General features: G+C 43.7%; 2 protein-coding genes across 5 annotated transcripts in view; one reads left to right on the top strand and one right to left on the bottom strand.

Moving 5' to 3' along the window:
- Positions 1 to 21,157, top strand: part of SLC17A2 (solute carrier family 17 member 2) — a 74,002-nt gene that overhangs the window by 28,410 nt on the left and 24,435 nt on the right. The window lies entirely within an intron of this gene.
- Positions 7,236 to 20,463, bottom strand: TRIM38 (tripartite motif containing 38). Of its 4 annotated transcripts, none has more exons than XM_074348204.1 (8): positions 20,295 to 20,463; positions 20,071 to 20,106; positions 18,362 to 18,915; positions 15,840 to 15,935; positions 13,690 to 13,920; positions 12,661 to 12,683; positions 12,452 to 12,564; positions 7,236 to 8,486 (listed from the first exon to the last, which is right to left on the bottom strand). In XM_074348204.1, the coding sequence occupies exons 3-8, from the start codon at positions 18,767 to 18,769 to the stop codon at positions 7,963 to 7,965; spliced, it is 1,395 nt and encodes a 464-aa protein (XP_074204305.1). In that variant the 5' UTR covers positions 18,770 to 18,915; positions 20,071 to 20,106; positions 20,295 to 20,463; the 3' UTR covers positions 7,236 to 7,962. The 4 variants fall into 4 exon arrangements, with proteins under 4 accessions (XP_074204305.1, XP_074204306.1, XP_074204304.1 ...); XM_074348205.1 differs by having other exon boundaries at positions 18,362 to 18,799; XM_074348203.1 differs by lacking the exon at positions 20,071 to 20,106.

Raw genomic sequence — 21,157 nt, 5'->3', positions numbered from 1 at the left:
AATGAGGGGAGATGGGTCGTTCTTAGCGGACAAACAAAACACGGAAAACATCTTTTTAAGAAATAAGCTCATGGCCGTGTCCTTTCAGAACTCTATCCTGTTTCTTGAAATATGTCACTGACAATGGCAGGGAAAGGGTATATAACTTTAAATACCCCCTCATCCTCCTAGAGCAGATCCCCACCCCACCCCCCATTCGCAGATCGCGCTGATGTCTGGACTCCACCCTCCCGTTGCGGGTCCCAGTGATGTGCAAAGGAGATCGCTGCCGGGCATCCCCAAGGGTCCTGCCGCCCTCCCTGCTCTAGCTGCCAGCCGCAGGTGGCCCAAGGCGAGAGACTCGAGTTGGGGTGGGATGTTGAATGCCCCCAGGATCCACACCAGGAGAGAAGTGAGCAGGAGAGTAGAAGCTCCGTGGGGGGAGAGGGGACGACGCTGAAGTCATCTCGTGACTCATCTGGGGTGCGCTGATGGACCTGCTTAAGGCCAAAGAAGTGACACCTGGCAACACCCCCAGAGAAGACTCTTCAGTGTCACCTACAGAATCGCAGAACGTCAGTCCTCTGCCCACGCTCCCCTCCCTCACATCCACATCCCTTTTTAATTTGTCGGGAGCAGGCTTCAGTAAGTTATTTAAAGGTTCTCTAGGTACCAGTGTGCCTCAGGGATTGAGAACCACTGATCAGGGCTGAGTCCTACAGAGTAGTGAAGGTTTTTTTGGTCAGTCTCTAAAACTGAGTTAATATGTTTCTGGGATCGTGGAAGGTCCAGTGAAAACATTGAATTAGCCAGGATTCCACAAAGATTAAGTGATGGTGGCCCAGAATTTCTCTTTAGCAGGTCGTAAGTATGAAAGTGCTTTGCAATCATTGTATAAATTAACAACGCCTGTTTATTGTGTTATATACCGCGTGCTTTGTGCCTGAGCACTTTTCACTACAACCTGGGATTATTGCCCCAATATTACGCCTGAGGAAACAGGGGCCCAGTGGGATGGCGTTACTTGTCCACTTGTAAGTAAAATCAGAAATTGGACCTAGATCTGGCTGGACCATAGAAAAGTGGAAAATTTTAGTTTTAAACCTTAACTAATGTCTTTAATGGATTCAGAGTGTCTAACGAACTAGGTCTTGGAGAATAAGGCACAGGGGAATGGATGGCTGGGATATAAGACGTGGAAAGGAGAAGGAGCTCTGAAGACTGGAAACCCTGCCTGTGGACTGGAGTGATGAGGAGACATTCAATTCCTAGAATATGACAGATTAGATCAGTTTTACTTGTCCAGAGAAATTCAAGATAAGTTCAAGTAGTTCAGCATAGTCTCTCAACCACATGCTCATTAACATGCTAATCAAACACCTTCTTGAACAATCACATTGTCTTCCTTATTCCTGGTAAAGATGGGACTTTTTTGGGGTGGGGGGAGCGAGGGATGAAGAGCCTGTATGCTGAGCTTTCTGCATTTCTAATTCCAACTGCCAGACTCCATTTCAGGCTGCTGATGTGTGTGGACCTGAGGAGCAAGTCTGAGAGAGAAGCATGTAAGGAAAAGTTGAATGCCAGGCACTGAAGCTGTTTGTATTGGCAAAGAGAGTAGAATTACTTATGGCATTGAGAACTCTAATAGACCTTGTCTCTGGGGAGAAACTGGTACTGAATCTGCGGAGGGCTAGGGACTCAGAATGTCTCTGCATCTCCGTCCCTCCTTAATTTAGATGTAGGGAACTTAAGCAGCAAGTTTCTTACAATCTATTTCACAAGTTGTCCTAAAATCATCTCATCCCATTTCTGCTTGTACCCTCTTTTGTAATGTGACTTTATCTCCTCCCATCAAGAGGTGAAGTTTATTTCTCTACCCCTTGAAACTGGGCTTGGCCAGGTGATTTAACAAATGTGACCAGAGCAGATGCTTGAAAAGAGCCTGGCAAACTGCAAGTTATCCCCCTCTTGGTTCTCCCACAACCTTGAAATGCCCATGTTGTGAAAGAGGCTGAGCTTGTCTGCTGGAGGACAAGGCACCCCAGGCAACAGCCTGCCAACTGCCAGGCTTGTCGGTGAGGCTGTCCCATATCACCCAGCACCAGCCGACTCTCCAGTTGATAGAGATAGATGAGGAGGCGCAGCAGAGTTCAGCCCTGGCTACAAGAACCACCAGCTGACCTATGGAACTGTAAGCGAGTAAATGGTAGCAGTTTTAAGCAACTAAGTTTTGGGGTGCTTTGCTACTCACCAAAACCTACATATGCTTGGTGAACAGCCATGAATTAGTCTTCTAGGATAGTGACAGCTCTGCCTGCTTCAGGGGAAGCAACCCTTGCTTCTGCAGCAAAATCCCAGGTGCATCCAACTCCTTGCCTTCTCCCCTCCCTCCTCCTTTTTTCTAAATCATTTTTATATCCCTCCCTTTCCTACATAAGGAAACAGAAGTCTAGGCTCTAGTGATGTTTTCACCTGCAAAGCTTAGCATCCTCCATTCCTGTCTCAGAAAGTCTCCCCTCTGACTCCCCAGCCCACAATTTTCCGCATTATCCAAGTCCCCCTGAGATTCCCAGCTCCTGGAAGGGTTGGCTGATGGCAAGTGAGAGTTACGGAAACAGAAGAGGTAGGCAGAGGAACTGGAGGAAAGGGAAGGAGAGAGAGAATATGCCAGTAGTATTTTAAATAAATGTTCACATGCTGTGACTCAGGAATTTTCTTTCAAAAACCCACCCTGAGGAAAATAAGAGAAATTAAGACCTACCTGTGTACCATAATGTTCATTTGGACATGAGTTATAATTGCAGGAAACAGCCTGAATGTGATTATGAAATTGCTGTAGTCATTTAAAACTACGTATTAACATAGCTTTTAATGCCATGGGGGGAAACTCACACTGAAAAAAGCAAGATCAAACATATACGTGGGGAAGATTTACCACCACAGTAAATATTCTTTTGAACTGAGAGTATAATTTAGTATATTTTCAGTATTCCCCAATAGATATCTATTAGTTTAATCATTAGTACCTTAGCTATTTCCACATTTACATATAGAAAGAGGACGAGAGGGGGAGTTGGCAGTGGTTGCTGTCTCTGAAAAGTTGAGACCTGCATGTGGGTGATGGTGGTTACTAGGATGTGACCCCCCGAATGCAGGGTGCTGGAACAGGGAGGCCGTGACAGGGAAGGTGGAAGAGGCAGTGACAGGTGCATTTCTGCCCTGGTTCCCACTATGAGCACTTGCTTCCATGTCACTGCATGTCCTCTGAGGCACTGTGTAGACGGGGTCTCAGAGTTGTTCCTCTAAAGCTCATTTGGTTGGAGATTTTATCCATCCACACCAATCCCTCTTTGGTTGAAGTTTCCCCCCTGGGATGTTAATGTGATCAGAATGAGCTCACCCAGCTTCAGAAAAATCAGACATGAAAAAGACTATTCTGACCCTAGACACAGTATGCCCCAAGGCTCTTGGGCCAAAATGACCTTGGTATTGTCTCAGACCAAAGAGAAGGCCACTGTATACGGAAGGTGAGAAGCACAGATTATTCATCCAGCCCAGCAAGATCTGGGGCCAGAATCTGCCTTCTAGGCCATGGTGGACTTTACCTGAGAACAAACTCCTTCTGTGTCAGTTGCTCTGTCTGTTTCCCCGCCTCCCTCAATTGCCAACCTGTCTCTCATTTCTGCTCTGCCCTGTGTCTCTGGTCCTCTGTCGCAGCACCACATACACTACACATACCTGACACATCATGCAAATAATAAGGGAGGGGGGATGTTAAAAAGGTATGAGGAAGGGGCGCCAGGGGGCCCATCTTCTTTTGTTTTGTGGCTAAATAAGTGCCACATGCTGCCCAGAGACTGCCCGCTGTCAGAGGGTTTTCCAGACTGGTTATGTGAGACACTGGGCTGGGTGGGTGTGGGAGACCCTGCCACACACTCCGTGTAGCTCTCTGATAAATCTTGCTCAGAATTTTAACAAAGTAGAGCTAAGCTGCCCAAGTTCATGTACTGCCTCATCAAGGTGGACAAGGAGAAGCTCAAGAGACCACAGTATACACCCAATTGTATAACTATGAATAGAAAACACTAATAACTAAATAAATTTAAATTTGTTTTTCTGAACATAGAAGCCCTATAGGGCATTCTGCATCATCGGGTTTTTGGTGGGGTTTTTTGTGGTTTTTTTGGTTTCTAATTTTTTTTTTATTGTGGTATAGTTGATACATAACATATTAAGTTTCAGGTGTAAAACATAATGATTTGATATTTGTATATATTGCAAAATGATCACCACGATAAATCTAGTTGACATTTGTCACCATACATGATTAATTTTTTTTCTTGTAATGAGGACTTTTAAGATCTTTCTTAGCAACTTTCAAATGAGCAATATAGTATTATTAACTATAGTCACCATGCTGTGCAGTTTCTACTTTTTGAAATGGGTAACCTTGTGATGCTACATGTTTACTATTTCCTATGAATTCCTAAGGATTATGTAAACATTCTGCATCATCAGATATTTCAACATACTTAAGGATTTATTTTAATTTATTGGAATCTAATTCTTTGAAAGTTGATAGTCTAATTTAGATCATAATGTATGGTCTCCCACATAGAACGGCAACTCTAGTTTCCTCCAGCAAAGAAACAAAGACTGTAAGAACAAGAAACAGATTGGAAAGGTACACCAGGCAACTCACAAAAGGAATCCCTGACCGGCTAGTCCTTATGGCGTGCAGGACCAGGACTGCACTGGCGATCACGTGGAAGGTCCACTTTGGGATGGCATTTCCCTTCATATGTTATCTCCTTCCAGATACCAAACCTTGAGAGTGACTCTGGTTTATCCAGTGCAAACCAGGAGGAGGGTTCTTACCAGGAGCCCAATCAGCCAGCTCCTTGATCTTGGACTTCCCAACCCCCAGAACTGTGAAAAATACATTTCTGTTGTTCAAGTCACCCAGTTTATAGTATTCAGTTATAGCAGCCCAAACTGACCAAGACAGTCATCAATTAGAATAGATTTAATTTTCTTTAGTGGCTGTGTGTGGTGGGGAGTTGGGTCAGGACAGTTACCTTTGTTAAGGTTTTATATCAATGAGTTTGTAGGCTTTTCCCTTTTATCCATTTACTAGAACAGTTTAAATAATATCTGAGTGTGGAGGTGACTGTTGGGCATCCATCCCAAGGTCTATTCTTAAGACACTGATATGAGAATAAATGATTTTTAGCTGGCTACCATGAGAAAAGAGGACATTTCTCAGACTCTCTAGGTGTGGCTTTGGACTAATGTGATGCATTAGCTCTGGCTAATGTGATGCATGCAGAAGGTTGTGTGGTAGGTTTTCAGAAGCTACAGTGAAGTACAGCTCTTGTATTCGTGCCCTTTGCCCTACTTCTTTGTCTCTTTCTCCCTCTTACAGCTTGGAATGCAGGTGTGACAGCTGGATCCTAGGGATGGTAGGTGGGTTGCTGAAAGGTCTGGCAATTTTGTGAAGTTACTATACCAGCCCTGGACTTTCTGGATTTCCTGCACTTCCAGGATCCTCTGTCCCCGGTTTGTAGCACAGAGCTCCTAAATCCCTTGGAACTTCCTGGGTAATAGGAATGTCTCTTGTTCTTGTGAGGTGACTCTTGGTGGACTCCTGGATAGCTTCAGGATGGGGCTTATCACCAGAAGGACCAAGCCATGATTAGAAGCTTGGGACTTTCATCCCCACTCCCCATCCTTCAGGAATGGAGGAGGAGCTGGAGATTAAATTAATGGTTGATCATGCCCACGTAATAAAACTTCCATAAAAATCCCCAAGGTATAGGGTTTGAAGAGCTTCAGAGTTGGGGAACACATCCACGTGCTGGGAGAGTGGTGTACTGCAACTTCATGGGGACAGAAGTTCCCAAGCTAGGGACCTCTCTGTACCTTATCCTATGTATCTTTTCATTTGGTTGTTTATTTGAATCATTCATCATATCTTTCATTATATAATAGACCAGTAAACAAAGTGTTTCTTAGAATTCTGTGAGCTATTCTAACAAATGATCAAACCCAAAGAGGAGATCACGGAAACCTTCAGTTTACAGTCAGTCAGTCAGTCAGAAGCACAGGTGACAATCTGGACTTACAACTGGTTTCTGAGATGGGGGTGAGAGGATGGGGATAATCTTGTGGGTGTGAGTCCCTTAACCTGTAGGTCTACTCTAACTCCAATGTCAGAATTAATGTCAGAATTGAATTGAATTATAAGACTCTCAGCTTGGCATGGGGGGAAAACCCTACACATCTGTTGTCAGAAGTAAAGTGAAATATTGTGAGTATGGTAGTAGTGAGAGAGTAAAGGAGAAACAGGAAATGTTTCCCAGATACATATGCATCATGCATACCATCATGCATACACATGTGAGTGCTCAGAGATTAGGAACTCAAAGAGGTAGTTAGAACTTGGGCTGATATAGCATCTTACAAAAGAACAGTAGATTTTTGGAGAAGTGACAAGACAAAGGAAAATGACTTTTTAGGTGGCAGATTGTGGGAAGGCAAATATATGGGGGGAAGTAATGGTAAATAAGGGCTAGTTTTAGCAAGATCTTTTATGTGGCTTCTTCTAGGGCCATCTCTGTGCTGATAAGGGTCTAGAGTTGTCTCCACAATTAGCTTCTATCTTTCTTGGTTTTCTACCAGGGGAAGGGAGATACCTTTACAAATTTATGTCCTGCTTTTAGGCAAGCAGGAGGAGGGCAGAGAACTTTTCTCGTATCTGTTTTTTCTCAATTGCTTTCTTATGCTAAAGTGTTGTCTTTTGGGGGTGGTCTCTTCTGCTATCCTTCACTTTCTAGTTACAACCCAGCCTCTATCAGCCTGAATGAAAGAAGGCTGATGCTGGGAAGCGTGGGTGAATGACCTCTTCTGTGTCTTCTGCTGAGTAGAGATGGAGGCCCAACCATGCCTCTGACATCCAAAAACAACTCTTTTACTTCATTTCCCCTATTCCTAGAGAGAGATGATGTCAGAGAACCTCAGTATCAATAAACATCATTTTTTGTGTCAACTATAAGTTATTATAACATTTAGCAGTTTTGTGACGTTTTGGGGTCATCGTGAATGTTGCTGTGTTTTGGTTGATTTCACCAATGTCCACCATAGGCAACTCAGTCATGATAATTTAGGTTTGACATGGAATGTACTTTTCAGAATAAACTCATGTGTAGTTAAGGTTTGTTTGATCATATCTGCAATATAATAAAGAATTCCAATAATCAAGCTAACAATAACTATTTATTGAGATTTTAAAATATTTCAAGATAGCTGGCTCTAGCAGAGTCTAGAAAATATCAACTTCTTTTCCAGGACTGAATCTCCCATGAAAATTCATTTTTACTCTGAATCCCCTTCCCATGTGAAGCATCTCACTGTGAGCTAATTTTAAGTCTTCTCTCACACTTTCCTTGGTTATTGCACAGGTGGAGCTCACCAGATCTGGTTGCCATCTGCACTTACTACATCATCCAGGGCTATGCTCAGATTATTAATCAACATGTCAGTGGTTAGAAGAGTCACCATCATTTTCATTTTCCTGCTCTTTTCTGCAGTTGACAGACATAATTGCAGCTTCCCCCTCATTTCCCACCCATGAGTTTAAATGGCCTCAAACATACTGGGAGAACTCAGACCTCCTGACCTCTGGGTCACTCTCCTGATCACCCAAGCACTCTTGGAAATCAAAGCTCTGAACTTATTGAAAAGGGACAGAGAGGACAGAGCATGATTATTGTTATTATCTTGCTTTCCCCCAATCATGCTGACCATCTGTGGTATTTTTACAGTTATTGTAGCCATTCATCCAATGAGGGTTTATTAAGTATCCACTAAAAGCCCAGCACTGTTCAGGGAAATAGCAGTGAAGAAAATAGACCAAATTTTTGCCTTTATGGGATTTATAGCCTCTATGCTAGTTAAATCAAGAAGGAGACTTGGCTCCTTCCCTTACTCATCCACGGGAGGCAGGAACAAAGGAGAATATTGATAGACCTGGAAAAAAGGCCGGAGAGTATCAGAGAAGGAAGCCTTCGGGAAGGTAAAGATGTGGGAGCCAGTAGTCATATTGTAAAAAGATATGACTCCGGCCTCACAGTCCAGAAAAATCCCCACAACCAGAGGCTGCTCCGTCAGTGGAAGGAAAGTTAGGGGAGAGGTAAGCGCTATATAGCCTTTCTTTCTGCACAGTCTGATGGCCCAGAATCCATCCTGAGGTGTCAACACCATGTCAGTGTCCCTCTGCACATTTTCCATACAGACTCCTAAATCCCACCCAGTCCCTTCTCCCACATCCACTTCAAAGTAATATCTTCCTGAAGTGAAACTTTCACAGCCCAGGATACAGGGTAAGGCTCTAAATCTTCTAGAAGAAATAGCAAGATTCTCCTGGGGGCATCCCCGAGTCACTTGTCTCCGATCCTCAGACAGAATTAGTTCGTCATGAGCTGTATCCGGATCCAGAGTCACACTGACTGAAAAAGAAAAGACATGATTTTGTTGCTGAGAGTACAGTTTGTTTTACATAAAACCAGCTTGTGTTCAAATCCAAGCATTGTTTCTTACTAGCTGTTGTGAGCTTAAGCAAATCATTCTCTAAGCCTCTGTTTTGTTAAATATAAAGTAGAAAACATATCTGTCACCAAGAATGTTGGGGAGGATTGAATGTGCTAATGTATGCTTAGTGCTTGGTAAAATTCCCGGTATATTGTAAGTGCCTAATATGTGGTAGTAATAACAATGACATCATCATCATCTTCTTCTTCAACATTATCACTGTCTAAGTCACTCAGAGAAGCCAGGGACCAGAACCAAAAGTTCACATGGTAACTTGCCTTCCCAAAGCCCCTCCTCGGCCATGTAGGACCTCCAGGAATCATGGAATATTTGAACAGAAATGAGCCCTTCCCCATCTCTTCTTAATAACCATCAACACTGAGGATCAGAGAAGGAAAATGACACAGCTAATGTCATTGCTTTTCATTGGAAAGCCCAGAATTTGACCCAGGCCTCAGGACACACACCTAGTCCCATGACTTTTAAGTGTAAGCCTTTCTTTCTTGCTTCAGATAATGTTCCATAGGGATTAGTATAAGGTAATACATGAAAGACCAATATATATGAAAAATATTTGATTAGAGTTGAATAAGGCAAAAAATAAATAAATAAAGTGTGATAATGGCCAGCAAGGCAATTTTAAAAATGAAAAGTGGCAATGGGGTGTTCTAGCAAGAGAATTAACAAACCATTGTGTTACTATCAATAAAGGAAATCAAGTACTAAGAAACATTTCTACTGCTACATGTTTTCCATTAGTCCCTCCAGATCACTCTCCACTTTTTTCCACCCAGCCCTGTGTCCAGGAAGGCTAACCCCTGTGGACACATCAACCAGGCTTCTATCCCTCTGACTGCTGTTTGGTTAAGCCAGTGGAAAGCACTAGAGGAGACCAGAGGCAAAAAGAAGCAGAGTATTTAGTACCCCAAGTCCCTCCACTGGCTATGATTTGGAGGATCTGCATTCCTCTGCCTCTGGTCACACTCTCCTATAGTTACAGCTCCCTCCCCCTGCCTTAGAGAGGTGATTACTCCCTACCAATTCCTAGCCCTGGGTTGCTTCACTGTTCCTTATACCTTTCCTTCCCTTCCCTTCCCTTCCCTCCCCTCCTCTCCCCTCTCATCCCTTCCCCTCCCCTCCCCTTCTTTTCCTTCTTATAGAAGTATAGTCAGTAACAATGTGTCAATTTCTGGTGCATAGCATAATGTCCTAGTCATGCATGTATATATATATATATTTGTTTACATACTCTTCTTCATTAAAGGTTACCACAAGATATTGAATACAGTTTCCTGTGCTACACAGAAGAAATTTGTTTTTTAATCTATTTTTATATATAGTTGTTAACCTTTGCAAATCTCAAACTCCCAGATATATCCCTTCCCACCCACCTTCCCACAGTAACCATAAGATTGTTTACTATGTCTGCAAGCACTGTTCCTTGTTGATTATCCAAATCCTCATCTTTGTAAACGATCCCTTTATTAAATTCTCTTCAGTGAGTCCTTATCATGAGCCTGACTCACAAAAATCTGGGGCTTCAATTTATATCCCCTGAATGAGCCAGGAAAGCCCAAGCTAAGAAATTAAAATGTTGGCAAGTTGGTTAAACCATTTGAAAGAGAAAAATGTCAATCAGATTCTTAAAATTCCATCTACATATTGCTTGTAAGTGACACATGTAACAAAAAGACATGGAAAGTTTGAAAGTTAAAGGATGGATAATATAGTTATATAGCTGTTGTAGTCATAATTATATCAAAAGATATTAAGTCAAAGTATTATTAAGATGAAATGGGTCATCTGTTGGATGCAACAGAAAAAAGTGCAATTCACTAGAAAAAAATCACAATTCTAAACATGAATGTACTAATAATATAACCTCAAAATATACAAACCAAAAATTACAGAATTACAAGGAGAAATTCACAGCTCTCATCACGAGACATTTTAACATTCTTTTTCCATAATTGATAGATTAGGCTGACAAAAAAAAAATATGAAGCTATGGAAGATGAATAACCCAGCATGCTCAGTCTATTAGATATATATAAAGCCCAGCAATTTATAGAGAACATGCACTTTTCTCTGTATAGATAGAATATGTACTGATTGAGTAAAGATTAGTCAGAAAGTAAGGCTGAACAAGTTTCAATGAATCTGTATCACACAGACCATGTTCTCTGACCTCAAAACAATTAGGTTAGAAACAAAAAGAAGATCAAACGCCCATTTAAGAAACAGACTGACTTGAACCATGTTGTCATGCCTTCTATAAAAGACAAAAGTAGACCAATCAACTCACTGAAATCTGGACATGACTTAAAGTCCTCCCTGGCATCTGTATAGGGTCAAATACAGAGTTGCTATTTTTTAGTAGTTGGTGTTATTATTGTTTATTCTTATTAGCTTGAGGGAGAACTGAATACAGGTCCATAATCCTTATCTGAAACCCCTGGGGCCAAATAGGTTTTGAAATTCAGAATATTTTTGATGTTATAAAGGCAAACATAATCTACGTTTCCACCCCCAGCAGGGTCTAATGGTCTCTTGTAATCAAATGCATCAATATTTCCGCAGTAAAACATATATTCAAACTAATTGGGATAAATAAAGACTTTAAATAGTCTCATATCAGTGCAGCTCAGGTTTGGCCATGTTGTCACCCAGACATAAGGGGATCCTTCCATGATCTTGCCTGTTGGTGTTCATACCCTTATGCAGTTCCTTCCCTTTGAGTGTGGGCAGGACCTATGAATTGCTCCTGGCCAACAGAATGTGGTAAAAATGATGGGATGTGACTCCTGTGATTATATTTTATTCTATAAGTCTCTATCTTTCTGGAAGACTTGCTCTAGAGACTCTCTCCTAAACTCACTTTGAAGAAATAATTGACCATGTTGGGAGGCCCATGTGCGAGCAGCTGAGGGTTGGCTTCTAGAAGCTCAGGGCCCTAAGTCCCATAACCATAAAGAAAGAAATTCTGCCAAGAATCTGAGTGAGCTTGAAAGAGAATTCTGCCCCAGTCTAGCCTCCAGATGAGAACACAGCCAGGCCAACACCTTACTTGCAGTTTTGTGAGACCCTAAGCAAAGGACCCAACTAAGCTGTGCCCAGACTTCTGACCCACAAAACCCGTGTGATAATATACATGTGTTGTTTTAAGCCACTAAATTTGTTGGCAGCAATAGATAATTAATACAGTCACCAAATAATTTTAGGTTAGGTCCAATTTTGCAGCAAAACAAATTTTTTAAAAATCCTTAGTTTTCATAACTTTGCAAATTATGTAGTTGTGGATAAGAGATTATGCAACCGTAGCAAGCACAGATTAAGAGAATCAAGGAAGCAGGAAGCTCAGACTTTGGGACTGATAAAATTTGGTTTTAATCGTGGTTCTAATATTTACTATCTGTGTCACCTGGGTCAAGGCCCTAAAAACATTTGAACCATAGCCCAGAATATTCACTTAACTTTCTTGCATTGCTCTGAGAATTGACCAAAATATTAACAATAAACACTATGTCCCAGACAGTGTGCTAAGCACTTTACGTATGTTGATGTACTTAATTTTCATGACAACCCAGCAACCCAGTGAAGTGGGAATTGTTAATATTTTCACTTATCAGCTGGGGAAACTGAGGAGGTTGTTTGCCTGAAATGACACAGCCAATAAATGAGAGAGCAGGAATCTGAAGGGTCTGCGTGGATAATCAATATGCTATGTCCCTGTTTAAGCACTGGAGCAAATTAACAAGGGAGAGTGTGACAGCTCCACTGAAAATATCTGAATGACCTCTCCGGCTGTGGGCTTGCCCAGGGATGAGCTTGTTTACCACTTAAGTTCCCTTCTATCCATAGTATTTAGGGATTCTTCACATACCTTGATAGTTCCTTAACATTTTCTTCACATCAAAGTAAAGCTCAGAAACATTGCATACAGTTAGAAGGTTTAAAGAGGGAATCTCTGGTGTTTCCACCTTCACAGCCCAACTCCTAGAATAAGCAGAGGTCAAAGACTTCTTCAGTGGTAATTTCCATTCAGTTCTAACTACCCACACCCCTTCCCTCCTGCATTTGTATAGGACTCACCTGCTCAAAGTGTCTTTCACATTCTATGGAGAAACAAAGACAAAAGGTAAATGTGGGAACATCAGTATTTCATGGAGCTTGCCATGTGAGGCTGTTCGTTCTAAACGTTCCTTCTAAAGAAGTAAAGAGAGTGACTCTGGCCTTAGATATTGATGGATACCCAGACAGAATGATTCCCATCCCAGCTCCCTGGGATAGTCAGCCTATCAGGATGTTTATCCATTATTTTCCTTGCTGACATCTGTAGGGAGCTGCAGCATCTGCAATCACACCTGCCTGTGGGCTGCTTGAGGAAGAGGGCCAGGAGCTTTGGCCATGCTCCCTCTGGGAGGACTTGCTTTCAGTGACTTGATTTCCTTCAGCGTGAGCCCATGTTAAAGATCACTTAGCACAAAGGTCCTTAGTGGTGAATCCATGCATAGCCCCTGACACTGGGCCATGAAGCTGGTGGCAGCATGTACCATACTGTGTTGGAGCAGTCATGTTACAACCTTACAGTGTAACCTCCAGTTCTGTTAGTGGGAACTAGAATAAACAGCTCCAGGTGTAGATTGTCTTATTGGGCTGTATCCTTCACACGGCTGAAAGCAGGCCATCTTAGAGCTTTGGAGGGCTCAGTCAAATTGGAAGAAGGTTATCACCTATTTTGGCTGCCTTATTTTATCACCCATCAGTCATCTGGAGAAGTATTTCAGAAGACAGTTTGACAGGGTTCCATGAACATGGGACACAGGCAAATGGTAGTGAAAGTTATCCCATGGTCCCCTTTGGCCAAGGAACCTACTGTATCCTCCCAGTGGGGGAATATTTTTCTGATTCACCAAAAGACACCCTTCAGATTAGTGGAGGCCACCTTGCAGACATTGGTGTGTCTCTAAAAGAAACATTACTTTAAATTCCCTACACTAATGTGCCACTCTTGAGTGAAACCGGCAGGCCTTGCCAGTCTTCCCACGTTTCCTCACCATCATCCTCCTAAAAGTTCAGGAACAAATACCTTCTTTCTGTTCTCCAAGTGCATAGCCTTACCTGCAGCAATTTCTGGGCTGAGCCCTGACTTTTCTTCTCTAGTTCCAGGATGTGGCTCTTGAGTTCATGGCTCTTCTGTTCAAGGTTGGCCTCATTGTCTCTCAGTCTCCTCAGAGTCTGCTCTTTTTCTTTCTCCAGTTTCCATAGATAACACTTCTCTTCCTCATGCAGAAAATTCTGGAGATTCTCAAAGTCAGACTGGATTTTTTGTCTCTGAATCTCTATTTTCTCCTAGAGTCAAGAAAGAGTTCTCAAAAGGTAGAAACAAACCAAATGTCCATTGATGGATGAATTGGTAAACAAAATGTAGTATAGAGATACAGTGGAATGCTATTCAGTCTTAAAAAGGAATGAAATTCTGATACATACTACAACATGGATGAATCTTGAAGACATTATGCTAAGTGAAATAAGCCAGAAAAAAAAAAAAAAAGAACGAATATCTTATGATGCCACTTTTATGAGCTACCCAGAAGAGTCAAGTTCATACAGACAGAAAGTAGAATAGTGGTTACTTGGAGTTGGGAGGAGGAGGGAATGGAGAGTTATTAAATGAGTACAGAGTTTCAGTTCAGGATAATGACAAACTTCTGGAGGTGGATAGTGGTGATGGTTGCATGACACTGGGAAGGTACTTAATGTCACTGAACTGTTCACAAACAGTTAAACAGTTGATTTTGTTATGTATATTTTAGCACGTATACACACAAAATAAAGTTCATGCAGCTACCATAACATTACTTTCCCATGAGTCATTTGAGCTGGAAGAATGTTCCAAATTCCCTGCTGCAGAGCCAGGCCTGGGAGGCAGGTACTCAGATGTGGCAGAGGTTGTCACAATTCTCTATAGTCACCCGACCAACTTCCTTCTTCAGCCAAGGTGCAAGAGAGAGGGGTGGGAGTGGTAGATAATTTAACCCTGGAATCAGGGCTGAGGTCAAACACTTTATCAGTTACAAAGATAAAAATGGGTTTTTATTTGGGGCGTAAAAGGTATCTCTGGGTCTGAGGAAAATTTTTGAAGCCAAAGTTTGTAACGAACGTCACCAAGACTGGAATTTAAGGTAACCAGGCTAGTAGGAGAGTCCATGGGGGAGGTCTGGGGAGCAGGTTTTATGTCATAGTTAACCGTGAAATATTTACCTACCAACCCAGGGTGCACTTACTCATCCTTATGTGTAAGACTGACAGAAACCAAATGATACATCTTGTGGGACTCAGCTTTCATTTTAGGAGATCAGAATTGCAGTTTCCGTTAGTGCTTTCTTGATTCATGAAGTGTTTCAATGACCGTGATGTAGCAGAAGGGTCATTGATGGGGTTTCCCTATATCTTAGTTATAATCAAGATCTTCCCCACTGCCCAAGATCCCAGAAATGAGGGAAGTAAGACTGTCCTCTAAGATTTCAAGTTTAACAACCGTACACAAAGGATTGGGGCAGAGAGGTTGGAAGGTTGGAAGAGACCTCTAAAAGAGGTAAATATCTACCAGTCTGTGGGATTTGACTGTGAAATGATGGATTACATAAATATTTCCATAAAGGAATGCATCTCTGATCATGGGAGGCTGGTCAGCCAAGGAAATAGTCTTAGACACCCTAGAATCTGCAGTGGTAAATGTGTAGTTTCTTGGAGCACTTTGATCCTTCCTATAAATCAAATCAATTTCCTTTATCAGCCTCATGAGCTTGAGTAATATTTATCTTAACCTGGAGCTATTCTGTTTACTTAGTGCTCACAAAGGTTGGTTTCTGAGCCTGTAAGGCTGGGAGCTACACCCTGCCCTGTGGTACATGTACCAAAGCAACAAGGCTCAACAGGCCTTCAAACCATGAAGGTATTTTGAGATATTTAAAAATTGAAACCCAGTCAAGAATGACTCTATGTAGAGGCACACCAATTTTGCTTCCACTGACTGAGGTATTAGAATCCTAGTCAATTACTATTGAAAAGTTGAAAGGGTTGGAGATAAATTCTCATAGATGTAGACAACGAGGGACATAAAAACAAATACTGGCTTCTTCTTTGGGTTTTATCTATTTGGCGTGGTTTGATGAGAATAAGCCATTCATTATGCGTTGCCCAATAATCCCCTATGCCTAAACTCTAGGAAGGACAACAGCTTGAGATCAATAAACCCAAACTCTTACATTCCATTCTGTTATTCGGTTTGCCGTGAACACCTTCAGGTTCATACATTCTTCTTCTAGTTGCTTCAATTTTGTCACAGCTTTCTGGAGCTGTTCCTAAAGGAAAAATAGGGTGAATAAAGCCTTTTCAATTCAACAACTCTTCACTGGGCACCTAAGAGGCATGCCAGCCCTCCAAGACTATTAGAATAACATTTAATATGTATTGAGTCCTGACACTGCCAGGAAGCATGCTTCAGGCTTCATGTGCGGCAGCATATCTGATCCCCTTGGGAACCCTGAACAGTTAGGATTTTTAACATCATTTCTATGCTACAGAAGCTGAGGCTTAGGAAGGGGGTAAATAACTTGCCCAAGATGCTATACCTGGTAGGTGGGTGAGCTGTGACCCCACTCATCTGCTGACCCAGAGTCTGCGCTCTATCTACCACTAACAGTCAGGGAAATATTGCATGCAAAACAATAATCATCCAAAAAGATTTTCTAAAATAATGTGCTGAACCAAACATAAACAATGCCAGAGTGTTTGGCACACAGGGACCTAAGTATGTATTATAGTGAGTCAGGAAGGAAAGACCTAGATGCCAGCTGAAGTTACTAGAAACAATTAATGGAGGAAGGGAGCTCTGATATCTTTTGAAGCCATTTAAAAATGACTTAGTATCCATATCGAGCTTTTAGGTTATTTTTCAAAATAGTTTCTCACGTTTTCATGGAAAGCAAGTTTAAGCTGAACCAAATTGCTAGCTGTGGTCAATATTAAAAGAATTGGCTCCTGTCCTAAACCCAGTAAGTATACTCTCATTAATTCTCGAGTGCCCTCAATAAAGTGCTCTGTGGAACTGTTAGCAAAGGACTGTGTTGCCCTTGCTATGTGCCAAGTGCTATTCTAAGCTTTACATGTATTAATGTCCTTAAAGCTGATAACAACCTCCCGGGCCTGTGTGCTGGGGAGGCAGGAAACGACTATTATCCCCATTGATGGTTGGGGAAACCAAGGCCTGAAGACATATTTATTGAAACTTGCTCAGGGTTACCCATCTAGTAAGTAGCAGGACTAAGATTTCAAACTAAGCAGACCGACTCCTGAGGCTTAGAACCACCACCCAATGCTGCTCTTTGCTTACTACTTGGTGGGAAAATAATTCCAATGGGACTATCCCCCTTATAGTTATTAGCTGCTCCATGGAGTTTAAGGAAGAGCTGCTGCATTCTGAGTGGTGATCAGTGTTGACATGTCCTGACGGAGAACCCAGAACCTTAATAGAAGACCCTCCCTCCTCCTCGTGGGGGAGGCAATGAGGAGCTGACACTGGGGACAACAGTTTTCTCAAATCTGGGCAAGGCAGGGAAAGAATAAGGCAGTAGGGCTATGCTCACCCCTTCATTCTACCACAGCCAACATCACCTTCTTTCACACTTGAGTGAGCCCTAGGAGTTATCCCAAACCTCTCTCTCCTCTTCATCCTCCATAACCAACCATTTCCAAATCCTTTCACTCACTCCCCTTCCTGAATCTGGCTTATAACTGCTCCCTCTCCCCCTTCTTAGAGGAGTAATCTGAATTTTACTCCTTAATAGTCCTTTCATTATAGCAGTAACAGAATGCTCTTTCCAGTGTCAACCAGATCCTTCACTCTGCAAATGAAAACTCCCCAGTGGCCAGTACTTCTCTGGGCTAGGATTTAGACTCTGAGCTGACATCAAGCTTCTGGGTCCAGAATCCATTTCCCATGACATCACCCACCTTCCCTGGACATAATCCCTGGTCTGGTCACAGCTCCCGTGGCTGTGCCTCTGCACACCTGGGCCCCTCTGTCTAGAGTGCCCTCTCTCTTCTCCATACTGCTATATATGGTTCATTTGGGGGGAGTGTGGTAATTAGGTTTGTTTTTTAATTTATTTATTAACGGAGGTATTGGGGATTGAACCCAGGATCTTGGCATGCCCTCTACCCCTGAGCTATACCTTTCCACGTACGTATGGTTCATTGTTATGTGTTCTTCAAGAGTCACTTTTGGGAAGATTCCTCAGTTACTACTCCCCAGCCCTTGGTGTCCCTCTCCACCATCCAAACCAGGGCACTCCAGGCAATCTTTTTGCTGGTTTGTCTTCCCTACTAGACTATAGGATACCTAGAAGGTAGCGTGTCTTTGTACCCTGTGTTTTCAGACTTTCTCCCATGGTCTTGCACATGGTGGTTCCTCAAATTACACACACAGCATGAGTGAAAAAAGCATGCAGGTGTGCACTGGAGCACGTGGCATTCTAGAGCGAGGAGAGGTTCATCAGAGCAAGAGTGGACAGGAATAAGAGTCTGACCATCTCGCTGAAAGTCAAGAGAGACTGTCAGGACTTGGTTCAGTGAGGACCCATCACACACCACTTTTCAGAAGAAGGACATGATGAAAGCTATATTTCAGGATCCTAATCTTGGGTTTCAGGCTAAAGAGTCTCAGGTCTCACAGGGGGAGGCAACATGGGACCCAGTACCTGCCAAAGCCCCCTGGCCCACTACTCACCTTGTAGCCTTGGCATGCATCTTCAACAAGAGCTGTGACGTGCCCTTTGTGCTGCGGTCCCCGCTCACAGCGCCAGCAGATGAGCTGGCCCTCGTCTTCGCAGAACAGATGGAGCTTCTCTCCATGATTCTCACATGACATTTCACAGTCCATCTCCTTGATAGCTTCAATGAGGCTTCCCAGCTGCTTATTGGGTCGGAGGCTCGACATTCCAAATGGCATCCGACACTGGGGACAGGAGAACGTCTCCAGCCATGGTTGCATCTGGCAGAGATTCTGAAGAAACCTCACTATGCACGAGTGGCAGTAGCTGTGTCCACAGTTGATGCTCACCGGCTCAGTCATCAGATGCAGGCAGATGGGGCAGGTGGCTTCCTCCCTCATCTTGGTGGCTGGGCATGAGGCCATGGCTTGTCCTGAAAAGCTCCAATGTCGGATCTAGAGGCAAAGATGAAGCCACCAGAATTTTGCTAACAGTGATGGAAATTCACTTCACCTGAGCCTTTGTGCAATGTACTGGCTGCCCCTGGCCTCCACAGGTCATGAGGTCTTCTCTATAGAAAGAAGAAAGAAATTGGAATTTAGAAGATGCATAAAATGTAGCTGTGTTGTAGAATATGTGGCTACTCAAGTTTAATTACAATTAAATAGAATTTAAAGTTTAGTTTCTCACACCCATTAGCCACATTGCAGTTGCAGGTGACTGGTGGCTACATAAGAGCCCACATATAGAACACCTCAGCATTGCAGAAAGTTTTCTTGGACCAAGCACTGAGAGAGAGAGAAACCAGGCAGGCTTCCTCACCAAAGCTGCAGCAAGACAGAAAGAACTCAGTGAAGGGCTGTCAAACTCTTTCTTAGTCTAATGAACATCACGGATAATTAGTACCAGAAGTATCTGTCACTGGTAGTAACACCTAGGTAATTGGGTGGTCTGTGAAGGACTCCACTGAAACAATCAAATTTGATTCTAACTAACCCCCACCCCACAAAGAACAAGAGAGTCCCCAGTGGAGACCCAACCCGGATGATAATGAAAGTAAACAAGGCAACCAGAAGAACAAGGCGGTCCTTTTTGCCCTCCCTGACCTGAGGGAAAGAGAATTGGAAAGAGGGCTGGAAAGCCCGAGAAGGGCTTGGTTGTGGAGAGCAGAGGTCCTGGAGAGCTTAGCGAGGTGATGGTCTCCTCTCCAGACCAGGACTTGTCTCTCAGGAGAAGTCTGAGGTGACTGGAATACAGGGAGTTTGCAGAACCCACGATGTGGGGAGGTGGGAAGCAGATGGGGAAGACCGGGTCTCTGTGCTGGACCCTGTAGTGTCCACCAGTGAGGACCCGACAACCAGAGACCACAGAGGGGTGACCAGGAGCAAGGAGTCGGCCCCCTAGGCCTGTTCCCTGCTCTCCCACTGCCAGGTGCTCGTCAGGGAGGGCAGTGGAGGCTGGAGGAAGTTTAGAGAGTGACCTTTCCTTTGAACAGACAGTGGCAGAAGCAAAAGCAGTGATTCAACTAAAGTTACTGGGGAGGCTAGTTCCTCTAACACAGGAGCCGTCTCTTAGAGCCTCTTCTTCTGCAGACTTCTATTCTTTGGCAAGTTATTTGCCCAAGGGATACACACTGGGCTCCTCCCCTCCAGGAAAGCTGTGCCCGTGGAGAGAAGGACTTCCCCTCCTCTGAGGCCCGGGGTGCCTGTGTGGGGCTTTCACTCACCTTACATCCTGGATGCTCTGAGATTAGACATGGAGTCTGGTAAAAGAGAAAGCAGACAGGGTGCGAGAGCTCGGAAGTCAAGACTTGACCATTTTCAGAGTCCCAGCGGCTGTTAGCAGGAAACAACCCCCACCCCCCGCCCCCACCCCCCGCCGCCACCCCCCGCCGCCCCGGGCCCTCCCCGGCCCCCCCCCCCCGCCCCGCGCCCACCCCCGCACGCTCACATATGCTCACGGGTCCTAGCCCTCCACCCAGAAGAGCGGGGCCTGGGCTGTTCCTTCACCCACAGCGGTCACATTCGCTGCTAATCCCTCCGTGGCTGCCAGTTCCTGCGATCTGGGTGAGGAAGTTAACTCAGACGCGACTAAACTCAGAAGTGAAACTGCTCTGGGAGGCGGGGCCCTGTAAGATGTGGGGAGGAAACCAGTGAAGTTGCCCGTATCTTTTGCACTCAGCTTGTCCTGAAAGGGAGGAGAGACCATAGGAAAAATAATTTTCTTTTACATCAATGAAAGTAAAGGCAAATTCATAGCCCAATTAACTCTTTTGTGACCCCAGCACAGAAGATCTAAAACCAGGAAGTCTGCAGAGTTCACAGACTCTGACTTGAGATCTTTCTACTTTTACCGCCCACTCTCTTGGGATTCATAAGCCTTCCTGGCCAATGTTATGTTTAGCTATTATTAGTCACTTCTTGTTTTGTAACTGCTCTGAAGGGTACAGTGCAAAAAGGGCTGGTGACAGTAGTGGGGCTCACTGGTATCAAAAAGCTTGCTCAAGCCTGTCTCCCCTTCTCTGTCCTGATGCTGTGTCTCATTTTCCTCCTCAGTGTCCCTGCAGGATTCAAATACTTACCAATGGTTAGAGTCAGCCACCAAGGACAGCAAACGAGAGCCTCTGTCCAGCAGTGTGGCCTCAGCTGGGAGCCATGTTCAACCTGGGGGCCGTCACTCTGCTCTGCGCCCTGTTGGGGAAAGACTGTGGGGTCTGGGCTTGAGTTCTTCGTGCCTCAACTCCAGTCTCACTAGTTCAAAATAAGAGCAAAAATACTGTCTCCACCCAAGTTAGAGTTACTATTTAATGGGAA

Source organism: Camelus bactrianus, chromosome 20 (genome assembly GCF_048773025.1).
Source record: "Camelus bactrianus isolate YW-2024 breed Bactrian camel chromosome 20, ASM4877302v1, whole genome shotgun sequence".
Lineage (NCBI taxonomy): Eukaryota > Metazoa > Chordata > Mammalia > Artiodactyla > Camelidae > Camelus > Camelus bactrianus.
Note: the sequence above shows the minus strand (reverse complement) of the source record. Positions and strands in the feature narration are given on the sequence as shown.